At 38.3% G+C, this 20,948-nt stretch overlaps 2 protein-coding genes across 6 annotated transcripts in view; both read right to left on the bottom strand.

Moving 5' to 3' along the window:
• Window positions 1–30: 30 nt before the first annotated feature.
• cp110 (centriolar coiled-coil protein 110) lies at window positions 31–12,075 on the bottom strand. Of its 3 annotated transcripts, none has more exons than XM_055184844.2 (11): window positions 11,650–12,073; window positions 11,378–11,513; window positions 11,193–11,282; window positions 7,351–9,082; window positions 6,878–6,966; window positions 4,213–4,341; window positions 4,006–4,122; window positions 3,825–3,914; window positions 3,621–3,737; window positions 3,316–3,383; window positions 31–398 (listed from the first exon to the last, which is right to left on the bottom strand). In XM_055184844.2, the coding sequence occupies exons 2-11, from the start codon at window positions 11,510–11,512 to the stop codon at window positions 290–292; spliced, it is 2,676 nt and encodes an 891-aa protein (XP_055040819.2). In that variant the 5' UTR covers window position 11,513; window positions 11,650–12,073; the 3' UTR covers window positions 31–289. The 3 variants fall into 3 exon arrangements, with proteins under 3 accessions (XP_055040819.2, XP_055040818.2, XP_055040817.2); XM_055184843.2 differs by having other exon boundaries at window positions 4,006–4,125; window positions 11,650–12,070; XM_055184842.2 differs by having other exon boundaries at window positions 4,006–4,341; window positions 11,650–12,075.
• Window positions 12,076–14,171: 2,096 nt separating this feature from the next.
• mafgb (v-maf avian musculoaponeurotic fibrosarcoma oncogene homolog Gb) overlaps window positions 14,172–20,948 on the bottom strand; it is a 20,548-nt gene continuing 13,771 nt past the window's right edge. For 2 of the 3 annotated variants that reach the window (XM_055183704.2, XM_055183703.2), the window contains exons 2-3: window positions 18,921–18,988; window positions 14,172–18,841 (exon numbers count right to left, since the gene is read on the bottom strand). In XM_055183704.2, the coding sequence (XP_055039679.2) occupies window positions 18,362–18,841; window positions 18,921–18,956 (516 nt within the window). In that variant the 5' untranslated portion in view covers window positions 18,957–18,988 and the 3' untranslated portion in view covers window positions 14,172–18,361. Of the gene's footprint in view, window positions 18,842–18,920; window positions 18,989–19,057; window positions 19,592–20,948 lie in introns of those variants that run through there. The other variant, XM_055183705.2, reaches the window with a different exon arrangement.

Genomic DNA, 20,948 nt, shown 5'->3' on the forward strand with positions numbered 1-20,948 from the left:
TGGTTTTCTCTTGAATGCTCAATGACAGAGGATTATTAGCATCATTTATTTAAGTTTGTACAGAATGAAAACTTCACGCTAGAAAGTTTGGCAACATCTTATAAAATAAAACTACACAAATAAATAAGAGTTGGCGAAACATGTAAAAAAACAAATTAAACCAACAGCAGACGACTATGGGCCAGATCCATGCCGAAGTCAGCAGATCTGGCCCGGAGTCATGTGCTGTCTGGGAAAGGAATGACTTCCAGAGACATAAAGGCACACAGCTGCTTTTCATGGGTTGTGTTCACCGTGGGCTCGCTTTCTTTGAAACGCGACAAATCTTTGGCACAAGAGTCCATTTCTCCATTACAGACGGTGAAATCTTTGTCCTGTCAGTGGATTTCTTCTGTAACCTGATCACAGATACAAAGCACATCATCAACTTGAGTTAGTATCAGTTATCACATTTGCCTTTAAATCACTCAATTTTCATACATTTCCTTAACATCTCTTCAATTTTATTCAGATCTAACAGGTTTTTTTTTTCAATTTACATAACTTTTAAAAAGGTTTCCTCTGTCTGTAAATTGAAATAGTTTTTTGCAATTTCACAACTAATACATAATTTTTAATACATTAAAGAGCACCAATTATCCATTTCACGATTTTAAATTTCCTTTGGTGTGTAAGTGTGTATTAGTTCATGTTAACGATATGCAAAGGGTACAAATCCCAAAGTAAACGATGACGCGAGTCTCCAACTTAAATCTCTTTTCTTGGACTACACAAATTCACGGATTATAGGCAACAGTTTACTTCCTGGGTCAGTTGACGTAAACATGACGCTCATTATCATAACTCTGCCCACTTCTGACTCACAGCCTGTAAGGCGTTGATGTTTTCATATTTAAAGACTTTACTACTGACTAAACTATGATTCAAACACAAGTTTTGAGCAGTGCAGAGTAGCGCTTGTTGTTTTTCGTTTCTACGATCACAAATGCAGACATGGTTTTAATGTTTTAGTATCCTTATCTTACCAATCTATGTAAGTTAATCAGCTTGGTCATCTGCATTTTCTGTATCAGATTTGGCTCGTATTGATAAGTTAGTAAAGACAATGTTAACTTCTGTCAGTAATGCATTATAAGCGAATCTTTCAAACATGGTAAGGGGCATCACATTTCCGGCTAACATCAGAGGTATTCAGACCAATCACAACGTACCGATTAGTTGGCCAATTGGAGGACACTGCGCTTTTCAGAACGATGAGCTTTGTACAAAATCAATGCGTTTCAGGGAGGCATGGCATAGAGGAGCAACAATAATGGACGGTATGTGAAAATAATGTGTTTTATAAACCACAAACCACACGAACACATCATATTACACCAAATAACGTTTTAATCAACGTTTAAAGTACCTGTAATGTAGCTCTTAGCAAAATGCTGTAATTATTTTCCAAAAACAACAATAACAGGGAGCACTGAGCGTGTCTTTACACTGCTGGAGTATGGAGGACCAGGAGTGCCCCTTTAAAATAAAATGAAGAAAGTTGATTGGTTGCCCCAATGTGTGAACATTTAAATGGCATTTTTTAACTCGATAAACAACTGAAAAAAAGGATTTGGCAAAAAGATTTAGAAAAGCTACTGGCAAATGCTTTTTAAAAACGCTATAAAAAAGGTAATTTAAAATGATTTATTAGGGTAATATTTTATTGTTTTAAAACATGAATTAAACAGAGTTTTATACCAAGGAGGATTAGGGTCAAGGTAAAATAAAAAAAAATAAAACCATCTTGAGATTAAAGTCATTAAAACGCGCGAATAAAGTCATTATTTAACAAGAATAAAGTCGAAAAATTTTGAGAATTAAATACTCAGTTTAGTCTTATTCTTTACATTGTTTACTGCATTAAGACAGTGATATAAATACACTAAACACTATATTATTAAAAAGCATGTATGGTAAAGCAGAAAAGGCCAGAATGTGATCATTTTCATTGAAGGAAACTAACATGCCCTTTATCAGTTTGTGTTCTTATTCTGGGATCTTCTGCTTGCCTGTACACAGAATGTTTTTATTAATAAAATGTTTGCTGAATATTGTGTTTTAACATTACTGTGTAGATGCATTAAGTCACATTCAATGTTGTCTTTTAGGGTTTTATAAGGGTCTGCACTTAAAGGCGGAGTCCATGATGTTTGAAAGCCAATTTTGATATTTGAAATCACCTAAACAAACACGCCCCTACCCCAATAGAATCTGGACCTTCTTTTAATAGACACATATGCAACCCGGCAAGGATGTTGGTTAGTAGACACGCTCCTTACTGCTGATTGGCTATAAGTGTGTTTTGGTAGTCGGCCTGTCTCCTTTTCCAAAGCGTTTTTCAAACATCGTGGATTCCGCCTTTAACGTAAAGCTTTTATGTTGTTGCTTTCATGAGAACACGCCTAAATTGAAAAGTAGCCTACTCGTTGCATTTATCTCAATTGTTAGTTCACAAAGCCGCATAGTCTTTCCATTCCTCCCTGGGCCATTTGATTAATATCCCCCATCACCTGTGCACTTTCATTTAGGTGTGCCTTCATGTGCGTATACGTTACACTACCCAATTAACCAAAACCATTATTCATCATGATATTCTGTTTATTGCATGCCTGTTTTTTTAAGGTGTGCACCGAATTTTGTTCGTTCACATTATCACCCCCATATTGCCTTTTATATAAGGGAGATTCCTTAAATTGCCTTTCTGAGCCCATCTCCCCCATATTGTTTTATTAATAAGACAGGTGTGTAATTTGGTATCTGCTTTGCAGGTCTGCTTGTTCACATCACTCCAAACACGTTAATGTAAAAATATGACATTATTATCAAAATATAATGACTTTATTCTCATTAAATAAAGACTTTATTCTCACATCTTAATGACTTTAATCTCGAGATGGTTTTATTTTATTTTTTTAGCTTGCCCTAATCCTCCATGGTAGTTTTAAATGGTCTACTTTTTTATTTGAAAAAAATATTTTAAAACATTTAAGTTTTATTAAACTACATTTCAAAACATTAATTAAAAGACATGTCTATTAATTTTCCTTTTTTAAAGTGATTTATTTATTTACATGTTAAAATCATTCAATTGATTCTTAATTTTATTTATTTTTTATTTATAAGTGGCACTTTTGGTCTCCATTCTGGAGGGTTTGGCACCATTATGTTGTAAATCAGCTTTTGAAATAATATGCATCATGAAAACACTATACAAATGTACTATTTCTATGAAGAAAATGTCAGAAATTATCTTCAAATGCAGTGTTTACTCACATGGCGAGTCGTTTGCGTTCTAAAGCTTTTCTGGTAGCAGCAGACAGTGAACCCTTCACTTTATTACCCTGAAAGAACATCAATTTAAACAGATATTCATTCTCTATTTGTAATGTCTGATGTCACAGAAGTACAATAAGAGTGATTCTCATCACGTTCAGATCTATCATAACATGTGTGCAGAGACTTACATTGTAACAGAATTCGGGCACATTTACTTTTTATATTTTCTGGAATACTTCAAAGCACATAAAACAATCATGAAGCTGTTTATATTGTGATTAATAAAGCAGGTTTTTCCTCACGTGCTGTTTGAAGCGTCTCTCTCTGGTCACCTGTCTGTCCTGGCCAATCATCTTCATCCGTTCACAGATGCTGCTGTTGAAGACGATGTTGTGGAACTCGTAGCGTGCGGCGCGTAGCTGATGACGCAGACAGAGAAGCAGTCACATACAGATGCTGCGCAGACAGATTCATGTCATTTTATGTGTGTGTTTGTGAAGCTTCACCTGCAGAGAGACTCGATCGTGCAGCATCAGGTCCTGCCGGCTACTGAATTCTCCTCTGACGGCCGTCTGATGCAGGAACTGCTGTGTGTCCTGAGAAAACGACAGCTGGTGTTAAAATGATTCCTGAACGTTCATTCCAAAGGGTAACTGCATTAAAGACACAAAAGTGCCATCACATCACCTGGATGGTTCGGATCAGCTGTGACACTCGTTCTGTACGCAGGAGCCTTCGGGTCAGAAAGCCCTTCACAGCGGCCGCCAGCAGAGGGCGACAGGACGCAGGGAGAGAGAGACAGAACTGCTGTGAGACAGAGAGACAGACAGATGGTGAACAGATGTCAGTTAATAGAGGGATTGTGTTGTTTTGTGTGTGTTCTGCCGGTCGTACACGTGATGTGTCGAGCGTATGGGAGGGGCTTGTGAACGCAGACGAGGTCGAGTCGTCCTCCAGACGTGAGCCCGTGCTGGGACGCTGGAAGGACACGCTCCTCAGAAACTGGTATCGCTCGGCCAAGGACTGGGAAAAAATATGAGAGTGTAAATTAAAAAAACTCATTAAAAATATTTCTAATCTTGGCTAAATGTGTTTAGACAGCTGCAGACAACCAGAGCATTAATATCAGTTATTATGTTCTGCTCTTATCTTTAAATCTTTCACCAAATTTTAGAAGTTGGCATCATCAAACATACAGACACTTTTATCCTCTTATCACAGATTAATGAATGACTCTCGCTCTTTTGTTTTAAAGAGAACAACAGACAGAAAGAGAGACAGACCGACAGGTGTGATCAGGCATTTAAGATCAGCTAATGAATTAAACAAAATGATCCTCATTTTCTGTCTCAATTCCCACAGAAACACGCACACACAGCAGGCTGTAAGAGAAACCGTATGTGTTCATTAAATGTCTATTAGATGCATTCACATTACAGTCAGTAATTAATGACATAAGGACGATGTAAGGGACTGAAGGGGGACGCTGTGTCCTTGAGCTCACCGACTGCTGATAATAATAATACTAGAATAAAACATCTACACTTCAGAGTTTTTCAGGCCAGATAGTTCAGTCCTTTCTGTTGTTATATTGTCATACAGTGTTTTATTCTGACAGACAGTACTGGACTTCTGCCATGAGCTTAATAGAGTCCAAGGAGAGTCGAATTTAATGTCTCATCTCATTTGACGGTTTGATTAGAAAAAAGCTTTTTTACCGGCCCACAAACAATAAAGGACATCAAATGAACCAAACAGGTCAAGCTGTGACTCCAAATTTTTCTTACTGTGAGAGTTTCACAAAATAATGTAACCAAATCAGACATTGATTCTGCTAATGGTGAATACTTTAAGGGATAGTTCACCCAAAAATGCCTTAAGTTGTTCCAAACCAATTACTTTATTCTGCTGAATAAAAATGAATATATTTTGAAAAATGCGTGCAAGCAGATCAGGGGCACCATTGACTTCCAAATAAGGGGTGTTTAAGTGTTTACACACCTTAGTTCACTTAATTTCAAGGACCTTTCAAGGACTTTCCAGGTCCCTCAAATTATGTGGGGACACATTTCAAGTGAGAGCAAGGTTACATTGTGTTACCTTTTAAGATACATTGTTACAGTTCTCTTTTGAGGGAACCCGCGCTGCGTCACTGCAGTGACACTTTGGGGACGCCTCCAGGGGTACGTGCGTTTGAATGTGTATATCAAATTCAACCAATGGTGATGCTTAAGACAAAGACAGGGTGACGCGGGAGCCAGGAAGTATATCACTATCTGAAATATTGCCAATGTCGGCGTTACAGGGACACAGGAAGTATGGCAAGGGAGACGCAGCGTCTCGTTCCCTTCTCAGAAAACAACAGTTACATACGTAACCTGAGACGTTTTCATGTGTCAAACACAACTATGCAAAAAAAGCATTTTGGTATGAATCAACATTCGCATTTAAAGTGAACAGTTTAGCACGTGTGCTTAAAAGGCTAGAATTTTTATGATATTATCCTACACTACACAGGGAATAATAAGGATTTTTTTTCCAGAAAACTTCTTGCATAAAATAGATTCAAGCACTTTCGATCACCTGTATCTATGTATGAATATTTTCAAAAACGTCCAAGGGCCTTGAATTTTTTCCCCCAAATTCACAAACTTTCAAGGATTTCAAGGACCCGTGGGAATCCTGTGTTTAGGGATTACATGGGAATATGTATCTTTGTTTTTATTGTGATTTTATTTCTCGTATTTTTACATTTTTGTTTCTCTTATATATTGTTTTCTCATTCCTATGTAAAGCACTTTGAATTACCTCTGTGTAGGAAAAATAATAATACTATGGAAGCGAATGGTGCCCCTGATCTGTTTGGTGTAACAATACATCAATATGGATCGATGCATCAATTAAATTTCTAAAAATACAATGCTTCGATGCCACACATATAATATTGATACAAGGTACCAGTATTTTGACACGCTCCACATCCTCATTCCTTGACGTTACGTCGACCTACGCATTTCCGTCAAAGCGCGCATTTTCGTTTATTTTCGTGTTCTAGTGTCAGCAAGTGAATGCAATACAGCAACAAAATGGTTGTAGAAGCGAAAACACAACAAAAGAGGCAGAAGATGTTGTGAAATCGTGGTTTTGGAAATATTTTGTACATGGAAAATGGATTGGACAAACAGAAAACCTTTGTCACCATCAGCTGAAACACTAAAGACTTTGATTGTTGCCATCATAAGCTTGATTTTGTGTGACATTTGTACCTTATTATTATTTTTCTTTATTAAAAAGGTGTATTTTTTAGTTTCTTGTTGTAAATGTCCCAATTGGGACAGAGATTTTACCTTTTTAAAGAGTTTAATTAAACGTTCATGTTATATATTTATTGATAAATTAATCGAATCGTAATTGCATCAAAGAAATGTTTGATGTATCTGCAAATATCTCACCGCTGTCTGAGATGATCGATAGTGTATCGTATCGCAATACTCTGTCTGATTTACACCCCTGCTATGTAATGTGTCCTATTTGTGATGAGCTGTAGTTTGTTTCTCACCTGCAGTAGATCCTGCTGTTGTCTGCGTTCTTCCTCCAACAGAACTTTCACTCGATCATCCGGCTGCAGCTGCGCAGACGACTGCAAAACTAAAGATCGTACGAATTATTTTATTAAAGAAAGGCATTCAGTTATCCTGTTTTCAAACTCACCATGGTGTGATATACATCAGTCTGTGTGTGTGAGACTAACACACTTCTACTGTATTTATATAACAGACCAACTATGACTGATTATATTCCCTAAATCAGGGGTCTCCAACCTTTTTGTGAGCAAGGGCTACCACAATGGATAAAACAATCTGGAGGGTTACTTTTTGATATAGTCTACTCAAAACTATTAAAATATTACTAGAATGTGCTTTGGCTGAAACCTTACAGACTCTGTGCGTGCTACTTGGCACCACATTGGAGACCCCTGCCCTAAATCATCAACAACACATCATTTAGTTCAGCGATGACATGCGAACTGACCTCTGGGTGTGCTGAAGCTCAGTCTCTCTATTTCTCGTCCAGGGCTCATCATATGCACCTCATTCATAAGAAGCCTCCGTTTGGCACGAGAAACGCCCTCATGACTGCCCATCTCGGGGGTCAATTGCTTACCCTGCGTCCAGAGACAAGAGGGGGCATCTACATCATACGACTGACAGAGGGACGTGTCAATCGGAGAGCTTCGTTCTTCACATGACTGTTTCTTCTTTTCATTTGTTTTGTGATTACTGCAGTCAGTAAGGATGCCCACTTGCTGCAGAGGGTGATTTGAACGCCTGATAGTATGAATTGATTTTGAAAATCTGATTTGTGATGGGTGTGAGTTTGTGACAGCGGTGACGTCTTGGTGTAAAGTTTTATTGGACGTGAGTGCAGAAAGGCAAATATCAGGAGAAGCTTCCTCTTTGTTGAGCATGTAGCTGCTGTTATCTACAGCAGTGTCTGCCTGTGACAGTGTAAGCGTTGACTCCAGGTCTGAGATCAGTGCTTTCAGACTCGATAAGTTTAACTCTAACTGGGTGATTTGCTCCGTTTGCTCTGAGCTGCGGTCTACATGCATCACTCCATCATTTACTGACCCACGGTTTGGATCAGGATCACGGTCTACACAAACCAAAGCTTTCCGAACGGGAACAGGAATGCTGCTGGCTTTTTTGCTGCGAATGGGGCTTAAACAAAACTTGGGTGCCGGAACGCTGGTGAATTTTTCCCCAACGGCTGAAGAAGATCTGGAGCCGATTGTAGGCTTCTGTTTGGAGAGATACAAAGATCTGGCCGTGACAGGAAGTTGTTTAGATGTTGACTGAGAAGGAGCAGCAATCTCCTCTGTCAGAACATCATGATGTTCCTCATGATGGGCGTCTGAGGCAGAACTACGACAGGTTTCCTTTGAGATCTCAGCATCTGTGGCCGGTTCTGCATCAGGTGGCTGAATCTTTACTTTTCTCGTCTCTCTTGCGTTCCTGGGTTCTGTCTTCCAAATCTGATTGGGAAGGAATTCCTGGTTTTCCTTATCCGACATGCTGTGCTCATCAGCAGATTCGAGAGCTTGTGCTTGACTGCGTAGCAGGCGTTGGCGTCGCCGGTAGTCTTGAGATTTCTTCAGAAGGTTCTGAAGACTCATTCGGTACGGTCCCTCATCCGTGTCTGGTTCAGGCGATGGATGTACAGGTTTTGTAACATCTACGGTCGGGTTTGGGACTGTATTCTCCTCCTCTAAGGCCGATCCATCCACAGGAGCATGGCTGATTATGTCAGTTCCTGTGCCGGTCGATCGAGTCACATTTAAACAGAAACCTGAAGAGGTCTGACTGTTCTCTACAGCATCCTGCTTCTCCATCCAGCTGGAGTCACAGGTGACATCTGTGTTTTCATTGGTCACATATCCTGATGACATCATCATCTGGTGACTGATGTCATTTTGAGGAAGTTTATCTGAGTGATTGTCGAATTCATCCTGTGTGTGAAGACCCTGAGTTGTGTGTGTCCTCTGACTAGTGCCCTTAAACAGAACTGTGATCTGGGTTTTATCCAGAGAATCATCCCCTGGGAAAGCTCTCAGCTGATTGGCTGGCTGGCCATCATGAGTTGTTGATGTCAGAGGGCGACAGGTGACGTTCTCTTCACACTGTGTGGCATCATCATCACACGTCTGTTGTTCGTTGCTGATGATGTTTCTTTGAACATCTGCAGTCACTCTTTCACCTTTGAACTTACACACAGACACAAAGAAATTTCATCATTGTATTGTAATAATCATATCATACTGTTGTATTGTATTGTCTGATCAGGAAAATATTAATTGGACCCAATTATAGTGCATTTAAATAGATTGTAAAATATATTCAAAAGCTGAAAATAATGTTACAAACACATGTTTCATGTTCCTTTTAAATTGATGACCATCTTAGAGCACAATACAACTTATCTCAAGACATTTTGTGGTATAATCACAAAATATTTGATTTATTTATTCGTGTTTTTGGACAACATTTTTTGCTTTTTTCGTGTCATTGGGCACAAATGTCTTTCTCGTGTCATTTCATGCATTGCCCTCTCACAGTTTTTTCCATTTTTTTACCATTGTCACTTGGGGTTGGGGTTAGAATGACTTTCTAGTACATTTCAGACATCCAAACCCCAACTCTAATCCCAAACCCAAGCCCAAGCGAAAATAGTTTAAAAATCTGAGAAAAAGATAAAGAAACCAATACATAAAATTACATCCTAACCCAAACCCCAAAACTAACCCCAAACCCGACAATGACGTAAATATAGAAAAATAAAGGAAAAACAATACATAAAATGACACGAAAAAGCAAGTCGTGCTAGGGACACAAAAAACACTTTCGTGCTCAATGACACGATTAAAACAGAAAACTGTGTTTTTCAACACGAACAAACAAATCAAACACTCTGTGACCATACCACGAAATGCCCCGAGGTAGGGTTGCACTATAAGATTTTGAAGTATTCAAATCTTTAATGCAAATTACTGTTATATGCATATTGCAATGTGCACATTAGCCATATCTCAATATATTGGGCATCCCTACTTAAAGATTTTTACTGTACAATTAAATGTTCACTGTATATGAATCTAGTGATAGACCGATATATCGGCCGGCCGATATATCGGGCCGATATTTGCGAGTTTTATGTGTATCGGCATCGGCCGATACATGGCTGCCGTGTTTGCCGATTTTTCCGGCATAATTTACAGACAGAGTGCTGGAACCCGCAAGCGATTGCAGGTCATGTGACTAAAAACAACCAACCTTTTCACGACAACATTGAAAGCTCGGCTTAACAGCTGATCATAGCTGAACAAAGTGGGTTTTTTTTCATCTCTATGGGGCGGTTTCCTGGACAGGGATTAAACTAGTCCTAGACTACAATAAATGTAAGAACTGTGCAAACTAATAACATCTCTTTTTAACAACATGCCATTTTTTTACATAATTTTTATGATGTAAATTGAGTGAGCAAAACCAGTATCGGCTCCAAATATTGGCTCAAGAAAATCGGCAGCCTGTATCGGTCATCGGCTAAGGCTGATGAAACAAAAATCGGTATCGGCATCGGCACAGAAAAATCCATATCGGTCGATCCCTATATGAATCACATCACAATCATGTGTCAGCCAACAACACAATTTAAAATCGTATTAAACATTAAAATTGTCATGTATTTCATGACAAATAAGCACATTCTCATTACTGTCATGTGGTTTTGTAATTCTTGACGAAAAAAACTCTTTCGGATTCTGAAGTCTCATTAGATTCTGTATATACATGATCTTGTCATAGACTAAAATTAATTATGTAATCTAATTATGTATATATAAAAATACACACACATGCATGTATATATTTAAGAAATATTTACATGTGTACATAAATTTGAATACTTAATATATACAAATTTCTTAAAATTATACATGCAAGTATGTGTACTTATATATACATAATAATTATTAAACACAGTACGCAAACATATATGATGTTAACAAAAACTTTTAATCTGCAATCGATTACTTGCGATTACTCGTTATGCGCCCCTATATCTTTCTCAGTCGATATTAAATATATCACGGTTATTTTTAAAAGAATATTCTTTACAGTATATAGGATGATTTTTATGTAGAAATCAGTAAATCACAAAAATGTTTTATCACAGATTGGGTCACATATCATGTTGTCTTCGTAATGAAAGCAAAGCAGACAGGTGTATAACACTGTCCATCTGTTTGTCAGTCAGTATCAGGTGTTCTCTTATGTATCAGTTTATGTCTAAGATAAATGCAGATGTGTGTAACTCACGCTGTCAGGTTTCTGCTGTCTCCTGCTCTTCATCAGACTCGATACTGATTCTCTCAGATGTCTCATCTCATCTCTCTGCTGCTCACTTAACTGACAAACACAACACACATTATCAGACATACTGTATGATCAGAAGTGTCATCATGAGAGATCTGATGATGATAATAATAATGATAATGTTATACCAGAGGAGGCAGGATACAGACTCCATGAAACACAATCACTGATGAAGGACTAAAAAGAGATGACTGATCATCTTCATCTTCATCAGCTAGACTCTTACAGTGTCTCTGAATGAAATCTTCATAACTCTCCATCATGCTAAAAAACATACAAATCAAGATAATTAACGTCTGTCATGAAATTAACTACAGTAAACATTATTCGTGTTCAATAACACTCGATATAAAACTAATACAAGTCATTTTTGTGAGGTAAATAACGAGAACACACTCACCTTGTAAACGTTGCTTTGTTAACGTAGCTTCATCTAACTAAACAGGCACTGTCCGCGTGTTATATAAATTCCACATTAATTTAATTATAACTGACTAAAAAAAGTAATTTAAAAAGCATGAAAACAATCATTTAAAGTGTGGAGCTGTGAGACTTTCACGACATGTTTACATTTCCGCCACAGAAACGGCCGTTATTACCGGACTGGAGTTCTGACTGGATCAGGATTGTAGTTCTGACTGGATCCGGACTGTAAAACGTCTATAAAACTCTTTTATCATATAAATAAATGACATGTTAATAATTCTGAAGCGTAACATTCAAAGCACTTTTACTTTTTGTGTGCACTTAGAATTTCTTTCAAATAGTCAAACAAATTATTTTTAACACCACTGTGTTAAGTATAATCCAGTTCATGTTTTACCATTTGTCGTGTGGCAGGAGCGCGCTCAGACGCTGAATAAGCGGGAAATGAACTCTGCTGCCACCTGCAGACCCGGATGAGAGTGTTTTACCATGGCCACACGAGAACAAAAGATCATATATTTCTTTCTTATATTGACCGATATAAATCACATCATATAAACACATAAATATTTCGGCTTCTATGATATGAATGCTAAGATGTTAAATGTCCCTTATTTGTAGTTTAAAATCAGAAGATTAAATCATTTTAAACGTACAAAATCCTAGGTAGGTAAATTATATATTTTTAAATGTGTCTTAGCGTTTTACGATTCGTTTTTTTTTAATGTGTATGTTCAAGCAAATATTATCAACTCCATATCTGAATATAATGTAGTCAACTGTGTTTTCTGGAGCTTTACCCTACTGAAAAATCCAACAAAGACCCCTGCTGAAAAAAACAGCATCAAACTAGCATGGGAATTATGCTGGTGTAGCTGGTGGTCAGCAGCATACCAGCATCAAAACACAACATATGCTGGTCTTGCTGGTATGACCAGCATGGGATGCTAGTGTGACCAGCTTGGGATGCTGGTGCTGGTTTAGCTGGTGCTAATGCTGGTGCTGGTTTTGTGCTGGTTTAGCTGGTGTTCACTAGCAAACCAGCACCAAAACACAACATATGCTGGTATGCTGGTTTTTCAGCAGGGCAGCATAAGCTGGTAGCTGGTTTTAGCTGGTTTAAGGTGGCAGTAGCTGGGTTAAACTGGTCCTCCCAGCCTGGCAAAGCTGGTCTTCCAGCCTGACCAGCTAAGTCCAGCTAGACCAGCTTAAAAGGTGACCAAAACACAGCTAGACCAGCTGGCTACACCCGCAAAACCAAGCTGGGAGACCAGCTAAAACCAGCTCACCAGCTTATATTTGGGCTGGATTTTCCAGTAGGATAAAGCAGACATATCATGAAAATCAGACTTTTTCTATGTTTAAGTGCTATTGGGTCCCCAGTGCTTCTATCAACCTAGAAAATGTGAAAACGATCAACCCAGTAACTTAGTTTTGGTAAACCATTCTCTGCAGGCATGTGAAAAAAATAGCTAATTGAAATTTTACTCTTGTGATGTCAGAAGGGGATAATACCGCCCCTTAATCTGCACTATCCAACGACGGCAAAGCCATTTAGTGCAGAGATCAGCTCATTTGCATTTTAAAGGATACAACAAAAACATTATTGCTCACACCTACAAAGTGGCAATTTGAACATGTTATAATAAATTATCTATATGGTATTTTGAGCTAAAACGTCACATATGTTCTCTGGGGACAACACGATTTATTTTACATCTTAAAAAAGTCTTGTGAAATGTCCCCTTTAAAAATCATTTTTAGATAAAATGCTATGCAATAAAAAAAAGTGGCTCAGTGTTAAGTGGAGCAAAACTGCAAAATAAATAAATAAATAACATTATTCACTATAGAAATATTCTTTGTTAGTTAAATGACTTCCCTGATTTTCCAGGTTTCACCCTGAAATAATCTGTACAACAGCACATCAGGGCACGTATCCAGGGTGTACATCATCATGTCAGGTGAATAAATGAATTTGTTTCCAGTGCACGAGAGGAGATGGCCCAGTTCTTTAAGAGAAGTGGAGCAGATTGAGACATAGTTTGTATCCATGCGTGAGGTTTTTCCTAATGTAGCCATGTGTCTATAACTCAAGTGAACAAAGGCTGGATGTGTATTTATTTCAGACTAATAAAGACGTAACTCATGAAGCCAGTCAATGAGACTCCAAAGAGGAAATGACATCAGTGATTGTCAGAGACACATGTGCTGTAAATACTGAGGCGTCTGCTCGCTCCTGCTACGTGTCGCAGACGTCTCTCATGATCGTGTCATGTTTTACTAATGTCAGGCCAAAAATATGCCCGCCGAGAGCGCCTTTAAACTGGGTCATGTGCTATCTCTCTCGCTCTCTCTCTCTCTTTTCAGGGTCCATGGAAAAAAAATCAAATAAAATGTGGCAATGCTATTAATGGCACACCTAAAAAAGGTTTCAATTCAGGAATATTTCTTATGCATGATAAATTAGGTCATTTATAGACACTTTAAAAAAGGTGTTTTTCAAAATGTATTTATTGGTCATATACAAAATAAAGTAAGCTGTATATCAACAAACATACAGTATATACATCAATAAATTAAAGAACGCCCCAGACTGACTGATACAGTTAATTTTATCGTTATATACCAATACATTATATTACTTATCTACAAATTGCAAAAGTACGATAACTTAGTTGATAAATACTTACAATTAAATGGACTCACGCTATCTATAATTCCCATACAAAGAACTAGGATATCTTAATTTAATACACCCCATCGAGAAAAACAACAGAACAGATTTTTATTTTGTTTTAGACAAAAAAATCCATCATAATAAACTCACAGCAACGTATATCTTGACATTTCTGATGTTGATACAGTGATAAACAGCAGTCAAATGAGCTTACAGAGTCACTAATATAACTCCAGTGATGCTGAGAAATTAATATTTAAAGGGGGGTTAAGGGGGCAACTATAAAAAACAAGAACAGAAGCTGAATATTTCTCAAGTGCAGCATACAGACCAAATGTGTCTTAAATAATAAGATTTATTTCAGCCAATTTACACAAACAAATAAAAATAATTGCAATAAACACCAACAATAGTGTCATCAACACAACAATAGAAGCGTCACTCATCATGAGACACTGCCCGGCGTTTATTGACCCTTCAGTAGTAAATCTAGAGGAAAAAAAGTCACACGTCCCAAAACCACCCACCGAGAGCAAAGATGCGGAGAGTCCGTCTAGCAGCGTGAGACAGAGTTAATGATTCAAACCAGCGTCTGAAGCAGGTTAAACCTTATCAGAAACTCTCTGAAGACTGGAGACTCACTTTTCTTTAAACTAAAATGAAACCTGTTCATGTCCCATGAGGCTCAAAGGAGAAACATCTGTTCTGTTCATAGCACGAACCAGAACACAAGTCACGATTGTGAGGTCGTCTGAGAATTCACAGGAAAAATGGGACAGAGTTTTGAATTCAAGGGTACCGGACGTTTCCACGGCAACACAACCGGACACTCGGGATGCTCCGACTCAACCGATCGCTCTCTATTGATCTACTTATGAAGAGCCTGCGATTGATCACTGAACCCTTGTCAATCAAAAAAGTGACACTTGAGGCCACAGAGTTAATCCTGATAGGATTTACATTTTACGTTGATCATCTTTTAGTAATATATATATGAATGTATGTTCGAAAGCCGTTCTAGACTGTTGGCTAAACTCAGGATTGTCTTACTTTACCATCGAGAACTATTTCCTTCGCCTCTTGGGACATGACACTGTTTCCGAAAGAAAAGAAAAAAACACTCATTTAAATGAAACTATAGATGCCAAGTTCAATATTCTGATGCGAAGCCCTTGTTGGGTAAATCGTGAGCGTTTAACTGCAATTATCAATTGATTTTATCGTTTCTTTTTTTGCAGAAATGTAAGTGCGCTGTAGAGAATTCGTCACGCCATCGTAAGCGATTATTTACGGACAACAGCTTTAAAAACAGAGAACTATATTCCTATGGAGAGGTCGGCACTCCCCGTCTACCACCTGCTGATTTGCATATACTTCATAGGTTCACTTTTAACACCAAGTCACCACGACGACCATAACGATAACATATGAGAAGGAGCCACTCCCCCTGGAAGAAGATTCAAGAAGATCAGGAGCGTCATTATTGGGCAGTACTGCTACCAGACATACAAACACTTGAACAAAAATCACATTATCATAGTTTGCGAGAAAGCTAGAATTTTTTTCTTCGAATCCTTTCGATATATCGCCTATAGATGCTGGACACGCCACAGCTGATAGGAGAACGTTACCATTGTCACGAAAGCGATGCCGAGATGGACCAGAGACCGTTACGAAACCATTTTTTACAGACTAGCCAGTCTTGCTGTTGAGTTACATTGAGAAAAAATATTGAAAAGTGGGAGACACATCTTCTGTTGATATTGTCACAAGATTATAAAGCTCATGGGCAAAACCCTGAAGAATCTTGTGCTGAGAAATGAATGAATCACAAAAGAAAACGGCTCACGAACTTAAATTTACCCAGAACTTTCTTTTCTTGCTATACTGTTATAGACACATTTAACCATTTGATCATAGCAGCGGGCTTATGGCGTGCCTTCTTTTAATGTTTTTTAACAATTCATGTAGTGATTCATTATTTTCCTGTCATCAACAAGAAAGTCACACATAGATTCAATTAGGTCATTAGTTCAGAACTTCAGAGTCGCTTACAGACGAAACACGAGTTTCATTTCGTTACTTCGATAACAGCTTATTTGGAAAAAGAAATCATTCAAAAATGTGCCGTTTTGGACAAATCTGTGTTGGGTTTTTCAAGAAGAATGAAATTATTAGCAGTCGCAAACATCATTCAAGATGCGTCGCTTTTCTTGGTTTAAATCAGTGCAGATACAAGACTCGCTTCTCTGGCGTTCAAAGAAATAGCAAAAAATAAAAGATAAACAACAACAAATATAATTTACCATAGAAACGATTTACACCAAAATATATATATATTTATATATATGTGTGTGTGTATATTAAAAAAAGAAAATTACACTTCACATGAAAGACTCAAATGCAGCGGATGAGGCCGCAGAAACATTCCCAGAAACCCTTGCAGTAGTTTCACTTTCCTGAGAAGTCTTTTCCAGCGACAAGCACATTGAAACACGGCCGACACAAACCTCTTGAACGTCTTGCATCTGTATGTGCGGTCTCGATCCGTGAAGGATTCTGGGTAACCTGCGCTCATCGCCTGCGTTTGGCTCGACTCGGTAAAAGCATCACATCCACGTGGTAAACAACAGCGCCACCTCACCAGTACAAATCACACCACACGCGCTAGTCCACAGTTTTACGCGCCTAGTCACTAGAAAAGCTATTGACTTCAATAGTTAAGCCACTTTTGGTACAATTGCAAAAAAGAGAGCTATCAAACAACTTTATATTTCTTTTTTAAACGTTTTATAAATAATGCAAGATACTCTGTTATTTTTTTTATAAAATTCAAGACTCCACCATATAGACAAAGATTTTTTAAGAATACGTTACGCAATGTCACAGCAACAAATTCATGGTAAAGCTTGTGAGATTTCACCGGTTTATATCACCTTTCGAAAGCTCCTGTTTTTTGTTTATCTTCTTTTGCCGTTTTTCGTTTTTTTCTCGTTTTTACTCAACAATGTAACAAAAGACAAAAGAAAGGAAATCGATACAGGGAAGAAAAATCTCTCTGGATCTCCTAACAATGAACAATATAATGACCTTCATTGTGAAGGCCACACATCTGGAACCCGTGATGTAAACAGCTTCAAATTCACAAATAACAACAGAAGACAGGTTCACAGGTTCCACGAAAGCAAATACAAGCTGTAATTTAACATCGCCGAACATAAATACGTTATTGCCTTGCCAATCGAGTCTCCTCGCTCAACAGAAATGCTATTTTCTGTCCTGAAAATGGACGACTACAGCAAACGAACTGGTGGCAGATCCTGATAGCTACCATATGAACAACATTAGCTGATTTGACTCCGCCTCCTCTCCTCCTGCCCATCGCCGATTGGTCAGTGCATAAATTAGGCTCAGGTAAAGTTTCTCATTGGCTGACCACTTTGTTTTTATTCGATTTCTTCTCTCCGATTGTGGACGAAAGTCGGTTTTCTCCATTTGCTCTGCGTTAGACGCTGGAAGAGTTTGGAAGCCTGACCGGTGTAAAGTGTTTTGTGCCTGCAGTCCGTTAAACGAAAGGACGGAAACGTCTCTAAACAGCAAATCCACAGAGAAAATCAACACGCAGACGCCGTATAAAAAGTACAATAACATAAACACAGAATGATCACACTTGAAACACTTGGACCCCTTGTGTAAAACACTATACAAAGTAGCCGATATTTGTACAAAATTACAAATCTCACAGCAGAATTACAGACGTTCACAATGAAAATTTGGCTGCTTGTGTGTTTGTTGGGTTTTTTCCTCGTAATTTGGAGACTATTTTGGAAGCCCAAGTGAATTAACTGTCCTTCTTTTGTAAACCAGAAACTGACCACATTTGAGAGTATTCTGTCCAAATTTTCAGTCCAATTTCTCCCCCTAAAAGTGCTGTAGAAATTAAATATCGAAGGTTTTCCAGCCTAAAGCATCATGCACTGACCAATCCTCTCGCCCGGCTGCGTCACTAAGACCTCGCGTCGGTTTTAGATTTTACTATCGTGATAACACTGGTGGCTCCCACCTTCCCGGGAATGAGGGGCCCGATGACAGAGGCTAATGGGCCCCGTGGAGACACGGGTACGGCTGCGTTAGATATGGGGGCGACGGGCCCTCGGGCCACAGTTCTGGCGAAGCTCTGCAGAGCTTCGTATTTGGAGCGGAGAGCGTCCAGCTCGACTTTCATACTGGCGTTTTCCGAGGCCAGTTTTTCCACTTCCTGCTGTAGCTCCGCCTTCTGCCTCTCCAGCTCCTCCTTCTGGGTGACGCGTTTGACGCGGCAGCTGGCGGCGTAGCCTCGGTTCTTCAGCGTCCGCCTGCGTTGCTTCAGCTGCAGAATCTCTTCTTTGGACAGACCGCGCAGGTGTTGGTTGAGCTCACGGACCGTCATGGACACCAGTTCGTCGTCTGTAAGACTCGTCCCATTTTCCCCGGGCTCCCTCTTCACCTGGCCAAAGGAGATGGAGATAATGGGGATCAGAGTCATAATTATTCCCTTAAATAAATAGTGAAAGCATTGTGCTCACCTTCAAGGCTTTGTTTCCTTTGTTAGTGGTCGTCATGCCACGAGGAACCACTGGCAAGCCACGCAGATCTAGAACATAAAAGACCTGTTAAACTGTGGTACCCTGGATGAGCAGAACAAACAGGGTTATACAATCACCTGTGAATCTGTAAAACTCATTCAGTTGTGAGATACGGCACGATATGGTTCTCGTGTAGAGAAAATCGAAAGAAACGAAAACGATATTGCCTGCCACGTGTAAAAGGAACCTTTCTGTAAAAATAAATAAAAAAACTGGACTAGTGAAAGTGACAACTCCTCGACTTCCTGTTTCAAACTTCCCCTGTGGTCGTGGCTGTTGGGAGCTTAAACTTCTAGAACACCTACATGCGTTAGAGCAATGCTGACAGCCGATAGGCTAGCGACGATCCAATCAAAAGACAGAATAGCAATGATAAGGAAGTGAAGGCTTGGGCTGCGGTTCAGGGGATTACCAGCGTGTGATGGAGTAAAGCAGACTTGAGAGGAAAACTCATTGTGTTTGCAGTAAATATCCGTCACAGATACATTATTGATATATCGTACAGTGCCAGCTACACTTTCTAAGTAATTTTGTCTTGTTTTCGGTACAAATATCAAAACATTCTTAAATCAAGATGAATTTTTTGATGAACAAAATTACCTAAAAAAATAAGTCAATATAAAATTAAAGTGCTTGCTTAAAACAAGCAAAACCATCTGCCAATGGGGTAAGAAAAATAAAGTGTTAAAGAAAAAGGTAAACTTATTTCAAGATTTTTTCTTGTTTTAAGCACAAATGCACTTAAATGTTATATTTTTGGTCTATAAACTAGGCTTTTTTGTCATGTGGTTAATCAAGAAAATGCATCTTGATTTAAGAATATTAGTACTGAAAACAGACAAAAATATTAAAAAGTAATTTTTTTGCAAAAGTACAATCCTGTTTTCATCATTCTCGCCAAACAATCTTACATCTGAATTTTTCACAAATAATTTAGTTCAGCAAGTCATTCACACTTACAGATGACATGTTTTGGTTTTAAAGTGGGACGCTTGAGTTAAACAGAGGAGAAAACTGTGACATCACACAAACGTATACATTTATACACAATGCCCTCTTTAAAAGCATTTGGGGTGTTGGGTGTGTGATAAAGGGTTGCCATTGTTCACATCTCACTGTGGCATCATGGGATGAAGAGAGCATGATACTGCACATTCCTAAACACACACACACGCACACACACACAAACAAATTAAAACACACACCACACTTCACCCAGAACAGCATCACACAGATCTGAATATGAACATCTGTAGACACGGGTCCAGTGTTTGACCTCTGCTGTTATATCAAAATAAAGCTTATATTGTGTGTTTGTGTGTGTGTGTGTGTGTGTGTTTATTTGTGTGTGTTTATTTGTATGTGCATTTGTGTGTGTGCATGTGTGTTTTTTATTTGTGTGTGCATGTGTGTGTGTGTGTGTGTGTGTGGCAAGATTGAATATCCTGAGTGAAACAACCTCTTCAGTAAAGAGAGAGGGACAGCAACATCATTCCCAAACTATACACAAAAAAATAATAATTTTTACCAGAATTACAAACCACAACAAAGACTTCAACAAAAGGAGAAACTATCAAACATACTTGGAGAAAATTCAACAAATTTAAACCACAAATCCTGCAATGACAAAAAACAAGAAGTGCACTGCAAAAGATGATTTTCAAGAAAAAAAAATCTTAGTATTTTTGTCTTGTTTTCAGTAAAAATATCTACAAATTCTTAAATTAAGATGCTTTTTCTTGATGAGCAAAACAACCCAAGAAAATAAGTCAGTATTTAGACCAAAAATATCAAATTTAAGTGATTTTGTGCATAAAACAAGCAAAAAACTGCCAATGGGGTAAGCTAATTTTTCTTGAAATTTTCTTGAATTTAGTGTTTAAGAAAAAAGTTTTTTCGCTTACCCCATTGGCATTTTTTGCTTGTTTTAAGCACAAAATCACTTAAATTTGATATTTTTAATCTAAA

This window comes from Misgurnus anguillicaudatus, chromosome 14, assembly GCF_027580225.2.
Source record: "Misgurnus anguillicaudatus chromosome 14, ASM2758022v2, whole genome shotgun sequence".
Taxonomy (NCBI): domain Eukaryota; kingdom Metazoa; phylum Chordata; class Actinopteri; order Cypriniformes; family Cobitidae; genus Misgurnus; species Misgurnus anguillicaudatus.

What these genes read in the sequence shown, in the direction of transcription:
- cp110 (XM_055184842.2), bottom strand. Translation starts at nt 11,512, where the DNA reads ATGATGGAGAGTTATGAAGATTTCATTCAGAGACACTGTAAGAGTCTA. An exon ending in AACAGCAGGATCTACTGCAG is followed by an intron (nt 4,342 to 6,877) that starts GTGAGAAACAAA and finishes ATTTTTTCCCAG; the next exon opens with TCCTTGGCCGAGCGATACCA. An exon ending in AGAGACGCTTCAAACAGCAC is followed by an intron (nt 3,384 to 3,620) that starts GTGAGGAAAAAC and finishes ATGTTCTTTCAG; the next exon opens with GGTAATAAAGTGAAGGGTTC.